Source organism: Chionomys nivalis, chromosome 1 (genome assembly GCF_950005125.1).
Source record: "Chionomys nivalis chromosome 1, mChiNiv1.1, whole genome shotgun sequence".
In the NCBI taxonomy this organism is placed as follows: domain Eukaryota; kingdom Metazoa; phylum Chordata; class Mammalia; order Rodentia; family Cricetidae; genus Chionomys; species Chionomys nivalis.
In genome coordinates this window covers 159,458,484-159,471,308 of record NC_080086.1, presented here as the reverse complement: position 1 = coordinate 159,471,308, position 12,825 = coordinate 159,458,484, and the positions used below count along the sequence as shown (strand labels likewise).

The window sequence follows — 12,825 nt, the reverse complement described above, 5'->3', positions numbered from 1 at the left end:
CCATGCCCGACAATCTATGTTTGATCACAGAAATCCATACTGTAAAAGGAATGAACTACTCAGGTTGTCCTCTGACCTCCACAGGTACTGTCATGTGCATATGTGCACACATACAAAAATTAAGAAATACAAAAATTGGTTAAGTCTAAGAGTCATATTTTTAATGGACTAAATGTTGTAAGAGCCAGCTAAAACAAATTTCATTAGTGTAATAAAGTACTCACAGAAACCTGAGTGCAGTTTAGTATACGTGAATGAACCAGCATGCTGCATAAGGCAAGTGTACACCAAACAAAAAGTGTTTTCAGCAGATAATGGCAAAAATGTTAAGTACACTCTTCCACACATTACCTTTGCTACTCATAGAAAGAGACAACACAAGTTTTGGCTAAGAACAGACATTTCAAATGAAATTTGCTCAGGTTGTTATGATTCAAAGCTGTTCTATTGCTCAAATGTGGAAGATAAGACTGAGGTTGTGGGTGGTTTCTAGCATTCTCTGACCTGCAATATTTTATTATATTTTCATTGCATTTATGTCTCTCTTTATAAAACAGACTTCTTAATCCTAGAGGAATACTTACTTTAATAGTATAAAATACTCTTTATATAATCTGCCTCTTTTTGGCTTATAGGCTTTTCTGGTTTTCCAAACAAGTCCCTAAGCTTGTGATATCTACCAAAGTCTAATGTGAAATTTTCTTTATAATACAATAGGCAAGGGAGGGGATTATTGTGGCTAGCATCAGACAGGATTCCTAACTTTGATACGTAGCAACTTTTCTCTTACACACAGCATAATAAAATAAAGAACTTTACATATCACTGGTGATTTTTTTTCTTTTTCAGTTTGAAACATTACTTTTTAATTCCCTTTCAATTCATTATCAGCAATGACATTTCTGCCTGTGGAAGTTTTTGAATGGACACATGACATGTGTGTATCCACATAGGTCTCCATCCCCAAAGTCCCTCTTAGAATTCTAGTAGTCCAAAGGCACCATTACACAACACTGCTGGCATCCAGCGGCTTATTTTTGTGCTGGGTTCCATTTGCATTACAGATTATAAATGCTTAAGGGAAGAGCCTTTGTTTCCTGCCTCTCAAACTCCCTTTCCATAATCCTGGCCAATTCATTGATCAAGTCCCAAGTGCTGTATAAATCCCTTTGGACAGACTACATAACTACAAATTCCTTCAAGGAAAGGATCTTATCTTTCTCCTGTATAATTCCAGATCTGCAAGATCTACAGCTCATCTATATAGTAACTTAATAAGCATTTTGAATGATCACTAATTCACAGCATAACATCAGACAAGAGGCTTAAGGACTTTGTAGTGGCAGGCTCCTAAGGATATTTCCTTTTCTTGAAACATTTTGTTTAAATCAAGAAAATAAACTTCCTCAGAATTTAGTTTCTTTAATTAAGATTTTAATGCTCATAATGAATGCCTCTCACACTCTTCCACAGAAAGATTACCCTTAGTAAAAAATATTTCAAACAAGAATGGTCTAATTAAAGTAAACTAAATTCACTCTTTGATCTGAGAATTAAAACAATAAATATTAAGATCCGAGAAGTACACAAAAACCAGTAACGATAGACATTTCTACCTAGCTTCCTAAATCTATCATGCTATGAAAAAAAAAAAAGCATGATCTTCTGTACCAAGTATTTTCTTTCAGGCAGTACTAGACTTTCTAGTGTTCCAAGAATATTCCCAAAGGAGTAATTGATTACTGGAAATGTTAAAGAGCCAAGATTTGACCGCTAGATAGTAAATAAAATCTGACAGTGAAGCACCAACCTTTATATGAAGATGGGGTGAAGGAAGTATTCAGAAAACAAAAGAGAACATTTCAAATATAATACTACGAATGTTATTTTCTCTTGCATAAGAGACAGATAATATCTGGTGTTTTTTGGAATTTTAGTTGAGCTACAACCTAAGTCTATCAAGGCATTATCTTACCAGCTAGTAAGAGGTGTCCTTAAAATAAGAATTAAACTATGTCCTCTTCAAATCTAAAGCACTGGTTTGCAAATTATACCAGAACAGTATTATTTAATGAATAAATAAATAAATCAGCAAACAAATCTATTGAAAATATGGATTTCAGATCGCCTCTCCATACCATCTGAGTCCAAAGTTCTCTGCTACATGATAGATTTGAGAAATTTGCTGCAAGAATTTCCCCAAAAATGAAGACAGAGTCTTCAAACCATGATATGCTAATTCTCATAAGGATGTGATCATCTCACTGTTATGAAAGACTAGAAGAGATTACACCATGCTTTACTGCCTACTGCCTGTTTTTGAACACCCTACTAAAATATAATTCATATAAAAAAAACCCAACACACTGAGGCATATGATCCATTTTTTTAGAAAATTTAAAAAATGTGCAACTACCATAAAATTGGCTTATGAACATTTTATCAACATGAGAGTAACATTAAATTACTCTCTAATTCCCCACCCCATGGTCGTGAGCCTGCATGAATGTATTTCCTATCTCTGTAGATTTGACAGTTGGAGCATTTAATTATAATTGAGTTGTAAGATGTCTTTTGTGCCTGAATCCCCTCACTTAGATGAGTTCAAGTTTCATCAATTTTTTAACATATTGGTGCCACATTGTTTTACTGTAATTGAACAATATGCATGTTCATGTGAACATGAACTCTCATTTCTCTTGTGCTTAAATCCTGGAATAGAAATAGGTCAAGCGATAGCTCTAAGGAACTTTCAAGTGGTTTCCAAAAGTTATTCCACCACTAACATTTCTATCAGCAGTGTATATGAGTGCTGACTTTTCAACAATCTCTAGCTCTTACTCTCAACAGAATTTAGTATGTGTGACATGGTATCTCACAGCCATTCAGACTTCCACAATGCTGACCATCTTTTCATAGCATGAACAAGTTGGGCATTTGCATATTTTCCATGGTAAATGTCTACTCAGATTCTTTGTCAAGCTTTTTTTTTTTTAATTGGTTCATATCTTGCTTTCATTATTCAACTGGAAGAGTTCTTCATATGCTCTAGGCATGTGTTCATCTGTGTAAATTTGAATGAAATGGCCTCCTCTGCTCAGAATTTGAACACTGGGTACTCAGTTGGTACAACTGCTTCTAAGGATTACTAACTACAGCTTTCTTGGAGAAGTGTGGGCTCTGAGGTTTGAAAATCCCACACCATTTCCAGTTAGCTTTCTCTCTTTCTCTTTTTCTCTCCGTCTATGGTTACTGTCTCAAAATGTGAGCTCTTAAATAACTCCTATGGCTTCAGCATTATGTCTACCTGCGTGCTGCCACGCTCCAAGCCATCAAGGCCAAGGACTCACCTTTCATAACTATAAGTCCTCAATAAACTCTTTCTTCTATAAATTGCCTGGGTAACAGCAACAGAAAAATAACTAAGACACTGTCTCCCTCAGATACAAAGTTAGCAAATAATTCTTTCCATATATGGGTTGTCTTTTCACTTTCTTAATAGTAATATCTGAAATACAATAACCTTTTTGAATATATTTTCCTTTAAAATAGTGTATAACTTTTAATATTTATATCCTGATTCTTCTGCATTTATTCCATATATTTACATATGTTTAAGCTGACCATTTGGGACTAGATAGTCTATCAGGGAACTTGTCCCTGAAGAAAACCAATTCTTGCCCCCTCAGTGGCCATTAATTGCTTATTTGCTCATTAGATATGGAGGACACATGCTGTATACATGTGGAGGTTCAAGGACAATTCTGTGAAGCCAGTTCTTTACTAACATCCTCCTTTTTATCCCTAAACAAACAAACAAATAAGCCTCCCTAAAAAATATCATTTCCTGAGCAAATTGGGAACATGGGGACGTTGGGGGAGGGCTGAAGGGGGGAGGGGAGAGGCAGGGAGAAGAGCAGAGAAAAATGTAGAGCTCCATAAATAGCAATAAAAAACATTGATCAAAAAATATCAGCTTTAGGATTACTATGTATTGCTAAGTGTAACTTTTATTAGGATACTAGCTCTTGGACTATGAATTTACATGGCTTACATTTTACTAAATTAATTTTACTAAATTAATATTGTAGAGCTATGATACACAACCATGAATTGGTAGCAGTTAAATTAAGCATAAAATACTATTTGGCATAGGTAGTTGAATAAAAACAATAAAGTTTCTGAATACCATATGTAATTAAATATTAAGTAATCATTTCCATGTACAGTCAGGAACACAAAGACACACAAAAGCAAGGAATGACATACACTGAGAAACAGACAAATGACATGAAGCAGGTATGCATGAGCAAAAAGGGATGAGGAACTTTCTTTGATAGTCCACCACATGCCATGTACAGTAGCAAGTTCTGATGCAAAGAACTCAGAGACTGAAACTTCAGAAGTATCTAATTGTGTACATTTGAGCTGAAAACGAAACATTGCTACCTGCCCTCTTCCTCCCGGAGCTAAATGTACCAGCTTAGAAAAAGAGGACAAGGTGTGAGGCAGTTCCCAGGGAAGTTCCTTTGATGAGAAAGAAATTGCCCAAAGCTCCAAGCCTTGGGCAGAGAAAGTCTATAAGAAAACAGCACCTGGGCAGGAGAAGCTCAGTGAATAACTTTAAGATTTTCAGAATGAAGCCAGGTCTGGATACTGGGATCTAATATAAGGGGTCATTGCATTGGAAAGGCTGTGGAAAAGGCCTGAGAAAAGTACAATGTACACTAGAGTGAGCTGGGATTCAATATGCAATAAAGAAAAATAAGTCATGAATTAGAAAGGAAGTTGGTTTGGGAGAGGTTGAAGGTAAAAAAGGGGAGGGGAGAAATGATGCAATTATATTTTAATCTTTTTAAATTAAAAAGAAATAATGCATAGGACTTACATAGGTTTAAACCAGATGGGGTCCCAGCACTAAGAGGTATAAGAAGATACAAGCTTTCATCCCTAGCCAAAAAGGTATCTTCAGTTGGCATCTGCTCACAAAGGAAAAACAAGCTTTCACCAGTGGAGGCTCACTGTGTGTATTAATCACACTTAAATGTAGGTCCCATGATGAGCAGTAGATGGCTAAGACAAACCAAACTCAATGTTATTTCTATAGAGCTTTTGTCTCATATTGCTTTGTTTGGGCATGTTTTTGTCTTATTGGTCATTACTTATATATCATAGTTTCTGGTTTTATGTTTTTATGAACTGGGTGTGCTGTGTTTTTCTCTTTTGATTTGTTGTTTGCCTGTTTGGTTTTTTCAGGGGCTTGCCTATTTGTTTTGGGGGGTATATGGAATTGGGTGCCAGTCATGTTATTCAGTCTCAAAGACAAATAAATGCGAATTAAGATTACCTTTTTTCCAAAGGTGACGAAAGCATGTGTCCAAAGGCTGATTAAGAATCACAAGGCAATATTTCAAATTTCCTAAAAGAAAAGAAAAAGGGTAAAATACACACAAAGATAAACAGTCCCCACTTATCATCTGGGTCTGTATCATAAGCTCCATGTACACAAAGGAGCACTGCAATGACAGTTACTCTAGCAAACCTTCCTTTCTGAAGAGATTGTTTATCAACAAGACGTACTTTGTTCATAATGTCTGTCTCTCACCCTTCATTTCTCTGAGGAAGGTATCATGAAAAGAGTTCACGATAAAAGAAAACTTTTTTTTTGGAGGAGATAAATGCTTTTATTATGAATACTCAACCTTAGTAAAGATCCAGCATTGGCACAGGAGACCACTTCCTGAATATAATACCAGTAGTGCAGTAACACAGACACTAAGAGCAACAATTAATAAATGGGACCTCCAGAAACTGAGACTTCTGGAAGTCAAAGGACATGTTCAATAAGACAAAACCACAGCCTACAGAATGGGAAAGGAGCTTCAACAACATCACATCGGAGAGAGGGTTGATCTCCAAAATATACAAAGAACTAGATATCAAAATACCAAATAATCTGATTTAAAAATGGGGTACAGATTTAAACAGAGATATCTCAACAAAAGACTCTCAACTGGCCAAAAAACACTTAAGAAATTGTTCAACATCCTTAGCCATCAGGGTATAAAAATCAAAACAACTCTGAAATACCATCTTGCACCTTGGAGAATGGCTAAGATAAAAAACCCTGATGACAGCTTATGTAGGAGAGGATGTGGAGTAAGGGGAACTGCTGGTGGGAGTGCAAACTTGAACAGCCACTTTGGAAATCAGTATGATGGTTTCTCAGAAAATTGGGAATCAACCTACTTCAAGACCCAGTAATACCATTCTTGGACATATACCCAAATCATGCAAACTCATACCAAAAGGGTGCATGCTCGACTATGTTCAGAGCAGCATTATTTGTAATAGCTATTACCTGGAAACAACCTAGATGCCCCTTAACTGAAAACTGGATAAATAAATGTGGTACATTTACAAAATACTATCAAACTGAATCCAAGAACACAACAAAAAAATAATCCACCATGATCAAGTCGGCTTCATCCCAGAGATGCAGGGATGGTTCAACATACAAAAATCTATCAATGTAATCTACCATATAAACAAACTGAAAGAAAAAAACATATGATCATCTCATTAGATGCTGAAAAAACATTTGACAAAATCCAACTCCACTTCATGATAAAAGTCTTGAAGACATTAGGGACATAAGAAACATATCTAAACATAATAAAAGCAATATACAGCAAGCCAACAGACAACAGTACTGCCTGTTTAAATTAAATGAAGAGACACTCAAAGCAACTCCCCTAAAATCAGGAACAAGACAAGGCTGTCCATTCTCTCATATTTCTCAACATAGTTCTTGAAGTTCTGGTTATAGCAATAAGACAACAAAAGAACATCAAGGGGATTCAAATTAGAAAGGAAGAACCCAAACACTTGCTATTTGCAAATGATGTGATATTATATATAATCGATCTCAAAAACTTTACCAAGGAACTCCTATAGCTAATAAATACATTTAGTAATGTGGCAGGACATAAGATCAACCTAGGATCCCTTCTATAGACAAATGATAAAGAACCTGAAAATGAAATCAGAGAAATATCACCCTTCACAATAGCAACAAATAACATAAAATATCTTGGGGTAACACTAACCAAAGAAGTGAAAGACCCTAGGCAATAGTGGGACTGCATAAACAGGCTTTTAGGAGCTCACAGTCTATGGAGGGATATCTTGCTGAGAATAGATACAGGGGGGTGGGCCTTGGTCCTACCTTAAAATGATATGAAAGACTTTGTTGACTCCCCATGGGAAGTCTAACCCTCTCTGAGGAATGAATGGGGATGGAGTGGGCAGAAGGTGGGAGAAGAGGGAAAAGGGAAGGGAAGGGAGGGAGGAACTAGGATTGGCTTGTAAAATTAAAAAAAAAAAAAGATTGTTTAAAAAATGAAAATAGAAAAACTTCATAGAAAAAAAAGAAATATCCAGGGCTGATAGGACAGAGTCTGCTAGCTGCTTGTTTTATACTCTCCTACCCATTGTCAGGAACTGATGTCACTCAGGGGTATGCTATCACAGTCATTCACACTCATTTGTGTTATTATGTTTATTACACCCCAACTCACTTTGATCTTTCTAATGTAAAACTATATATATGTTATCACAAACACTACCAAGTATGTTTATTCAAGTTTATTCAAGTATTCAGACAACACTAAACAAAACATTGGTAATACTATTTTCTGAACTTTATTAGAAGGAAAGTTCAAGAACAACAGGTTCCTGAAGCTGGGATGGGACTTGAGAATGAGTTGCCTCTAACATCCTATGATGAACTTTATATATTACAAAGAAAGCAATCAAGCTGATGAGAATCCACAAGTTTTATTCAAACACTCCGCAATTATAGAAATCAAATAATTGCTTAATGATAAGAAAAACCATTTTGGAAGCCTTCTCACTATTAGAAACAGAAAAGATAAGGTAATGAAAAGAAAATGTCATCATGTACAACAAACCTTATTACTAATTATTCAACACACACTGGGGGTACAAAGAAAAGTAAATTTAGAGGTTATATGTTCAATAAGATGTTGATAATATTAAGACTGTACTCAACCATATAAGAATATGAAGAATGATGGATAATAAAGGCCATAGATTTGAAAGAAAGCAAGGGAGGGCTCGGAGAAAAGAATAGGAAAAAAGGAAATGATATAATTATTTTATAATTTCAAAAAAATTCAAGAAGCAATAGAAAAAGAAGTAGTATCCTAATAATGCAGGACATTAGCAATAATATAAATTTTAAAAGTAATATTTAACATGTCATTGGAATTGAACTTGAAATATCTACAAAGTGTGTGGTGCAGGAATGAATTGAAAATACTTCCTGTATATTTGAGAAGCATACAAATAGATGACTGGACTTGAAAGAATAAAGAGTTAGGTCAAAATTGTGTTTGTTTACTATTACAGAGCATAAAAGGTCAGAAAAGGTCAATAAACAATTAGTGTAGAATGTGGAAAAATTAAAAGTGGTTGCTTTCAAAGTAACAACTATAGTAACTGACAATAATCCAGGATACCAGAAAAAGCAAGAAATCAGCAGCAGCATGACCAAAGACCTGTTGTGATTTCATGACATTTGCTAAGAGATTCCCGGGTGCTTACTAGGTAACTTTAGGAAGACAGCTTTGGTAAAAAACCAAGAATTATTTCATTATAATCATTTTAGTTAAAAAGAAAAAAATTCTGAAGGGGACTTTGTGGTTAAGAGCATTGCTACCTTTGCAGCAACCTGAGCTCAGTTCCCAGCACCATTTAAGGTGGCTCACAGCCACCTGCAACTCTAGCTCCAAGGGATTAGACACCATCTTCTGATCTCTACAGGTACCTGCATTCGGTATTTGCATACACTTATCTACACATGGAAATATATGCATACACACAAGTTAAAAGAAAAGTCTTTTAAAAAATCCAGAGGGAGGCGTATGTGCGTGTGTGTGTGTTTGTATGTTCTGTCCCCTATGGATTTGTATATCTGTTGCTAGACAAAGACATGTATATAGAACCTCATTAATATTCTTCTATCAAGCAGCCATATATTGGTGGAGGACCTTGACTTCTGTCTCTTTCTCTCCCCTATTCTGCCACGGAGGAGCAAGGGATGATGGGTCCACTGAAAGTCCAGCAGCTAGGGAATCCTAGGATAGCACGATTCCCCTTCTGCACATTTCATTATCTGCCAGGCTTCTTCATTGTGACAAACAAAATGTCCTCTCTAAGTCCTGACCTTGATTCTAGAATGCTGCAGTGGAGGCAAGAGGCCCTACAGCGAGTTCAGCAGTGAACACCAGAAATAGCCCAGTCACAACTGTATGAGTGTCTATAGAAAATCAAATCTGCTTCTTTCTTTCTCCTGTTAACATTCTTATTCTAAGAATTTAGCATGTTTTTAAAGTAATGCTGCTTCTGGAGTAGACAAAAGGATTTTTTTTTAAAAGTATGAAAAGCTTTCTCATTATCTTACAAAGACCACAAATTTTCAATCAATACTGTAATTTGTACACAAAATTTCAGTATTTCAAGTATAATGGCAAGAGGAAAATTTCATTTATCCATAAAAATATGTAACACTATCCGTTTAAAGAACAACAACCTAAATTAACCATTATTCTTCAACATATGATGACAAATTTCCAGCTACTGAGATACAGAAATGGATATACCAATAAACTGCATGGATCCAAGTTTATGACGTGAAAATAAAGATAAGGTCAAATTATCAACCATGGCTTTTTTGAAAGAGAGCTTTTGAATAGTAAGGATTAGTGAACCTAAGTTATATTGTTTGTAATTTTATATTTGGTATCTGTTCCTATTGTATATAGTTGTATTGGGTTTGGATCAATCTTGTTTAGACAAAAGGGGGAGATGATGGGGAAACTCTGTCAACCAATCACATTTAGTTAAGACGTGGCTACCTGGAGCCCAGGAAGAAAAACTGGGAGGAACCAGGTGCAATCTCTCTCTCTCTGTATGACTCCCGCCGGACAGTTAAGAAGTCAGACCTCCTACTCTTGTAGCATGAGTTTCCCCTTATAACCATTAAAAATATAATTGTTTTCCTTGAAAAAAAAAAAGAAAGAAAGAAAGGACAGCCTTCTATCTTCTGTCTGCTACATAGCTGGGGCACTGCCGTTGGAAGAAGAGGTAACTCTGTAAGCAAGGAAAAAGTAGCAAGGATGGCCCTGGACTACCAAGTGGTACCAGAAGGAAGTGGTTGCTAGGGGCAACAAAACAGACAACTAAATTAGCCTGCTGTGGCCCAATGGCCAAATCTGGGACAATCTGAACCACAAAATACAGCACTAAATTTTTTGCACAGTATAAAATTAAACATTTTTAAAACCACACTTACAGAAAAAAATGCTATATTAACAAAGTGGGATAACAGACAGATCTCCCACAGGCAAAATAAATCCAAGGAAAACACACCATGTTTTACTCTTACTGAGGGGTATATACCTGTTTGCTTCCCATGACAACATCTATCAAGTGAAACTGCTTGAGATGGGATGGTATTTCCACTGCAGCATCTCAGAAACTTAGAACAAGTTCACCATTCTATATGGAAACTGGACTTCAAAAGGCAGAATTTCAGTTTGAAATAAGTGAGTTCATTATCTATTTACCAAGTGAGAGTAAAAGAACAATTAATAAGTAGTAGATAGAAATAGCAAATAGCAAAAGATCAGCAAATTGGGATCCTACAACATCTGTCAGTAAAGATTAGAGCCTCCATGAGAGAAGGCACAAGAGAAGCTGCATCAAATCAGGAGAATGACTGGGGAAGCCCTGCTGAGACAGTCACACTGGGGTTCCTGATGAGAGTTTTCATGCAGTGCAAAGTGGTCTCTCCATTGATGAGCTCTGTATTGCCCTTCTCAGGTCCACTTCAGGCATTTTAATAGCATGCAATAAACGAGAGGTACCTCTGTTAAAAATGTTTTTCCCCTAGATCAGTGGTTCTTAAACTGTGGGTTGAGACCCCTTTGGTTTTGCATATCAGATACCCTGCATATTAGATATTTAAATTACAATTTTTAACAGTAGCAAAATTACAATTATAAAGTAGCAACAAAATAATTTTACAATCGGTCAGGGGTCAGCACAAAAGAGAAACTGTATTAAAGGGTTGCAGCATTAGGAAGGTTGAGAACCACTGCTCTGGATCTTCTCACGGTTTTGATATATTTTACCCTTAGCTATTTGCTGTTCTCCAGTCTATCTACTGGAAGTGGGGTCATCTTGCCCTAGGACAGAGAATCCTGGGAAACCCATGAAATATGTCTTCGATAAGCAGACCCTTTTCTACAAGGGCAAACAGCATATGATGATTTCCTAACATATTGCATTACACCCACCACCAACAGTTATATATCACGTGTTATGATCCGAGCCAGGATATGCTAAAATAACATTCAGTCCCAAATCACACAGAAACCCAATCTGACTCAGGAGGGAAACATCAGATACATTTCAACAGAAAATTAGCTTATAATACTCTTTTCCAGTAGTCATCAAAACTGTCAAGGGTACCATAGACAAGGAAAGTTTGGATACTATCACAGATAAAACGAATCTAAGGAATATGATAACTATATGTGTTGTGGTATCCTGGATGGGTTACTGGGGCAGAAAAATAATAGTTTGTAAATACTTTGGAAACCAGGTAAAATGCAGAACAAATAATAATGCATATCTTTATTGCATCAGCACTGGTTCATTAATGTGAACTAATGTATCATATAAAACTGGATGCTAACATGGATGAAATTATACATGGGGCTGGCTAATTGAAAACCCTATCCTTAATTTTTCCAAAACTTTAAAAAAATCTAAATCTATTATTTTTTATGACTTATTCATTTAAAAATTTGAGATAAGGGTCTCTTGCTGTCCTGGAACTTATTATGCAGACCAGGCTAGTCTCAAACTTCAGAAATACACATGCCTCCTCTGCCTCCTGGGTGTTGAGATTAGAAACATGTATGTACCACAGTGCCTGGTCATTAATTTTTAAATCCCACTGTAAGGACAAAACATAGACTGAAGACTATTCCATGAAGTATTGCTAGTGATTGTTCAATGTGACAAGACTGTTTACACCCATGAAAGAAAACCCAAGTGTATTCAAACTTCAAAAATAAAGTATAGTGAGAAATACATAGATGCTTGGAAAAAATTATGTATTAAGAAATAAATAGGGAAAAGACACACTCACAGACACAGTGGGAAGCTACACTGTTGTTTGTTCATCCACTATGGAAGGATGGAGAAAGCTCCAGACCAGGTCACCGAATGGCGAGTCAGAAGCATTCCACATTCAAGCAAGAAAGAACTATGTGGCCTCCTGACCTCCATTCTTAACCAGTCACTTATCAAAGAAAACCACGCTTATATGGGTAGTCATTCCAAATGTCATTGGCTAATCGAATAGAGCTCCCACAACAGTAAAGCTTAGAAAAAACCCACTAAACCAGAAGGAAAAAAAGAATACTATTCCATATCAAGAAAACTGTACTTTTATCAAGATTTTTTTAGTTAAAAACTTTAAACATGGGAAATAACCCTGCATATATCTAGAAAAACAGCTTCTCTGACATTAAAAATTATTTGTACCACAGATAAAAAAATATGCTATTTACATCTTTAACTGAATAATCTCAAAATGCAGTAGTACAATTTAAAAGTGAAGGGCTTTTCTTTATTTTCAGAAAAAGAAGTTAATATTTAACAGCATTCTTATGGTGGTTTGAATAACAATGGCCCACATAGGCTCATAGATTTAAATGATTGGTCACC

General features: G+C 35.9%; 1 protein-coding gene across 3 annotated transcripts in view; it reads right to left on the bottom strand.

Annotated features, from left to right (window-relative positions):
- The window catches only part of Tpk1 (thiamin pyrophosphokinase 1), a 325,255-nt gene that overhangs the window by 261,266 nt on the left and 51,164 nt on the right, over positions 1–12,825 (bottom strand). For 2 of the 3 annotated variants that reach the window (XM_057790101.1, XM_057790110.1), the window contains one exon: positions 5,348–5,419. The exons of the other annotated variant lie outside the window; for it this stretch is intronic. In XM_057790101.1, the coding sequence (XP_057646084.1) occupies positions 5,348–5,419 (72 nt within the window). The remainder of the gene's footprint in view (positions 1–5,347; positions 5,420–12,825) is intronic. 3 annotated transcript variants of the gene reach the window in all.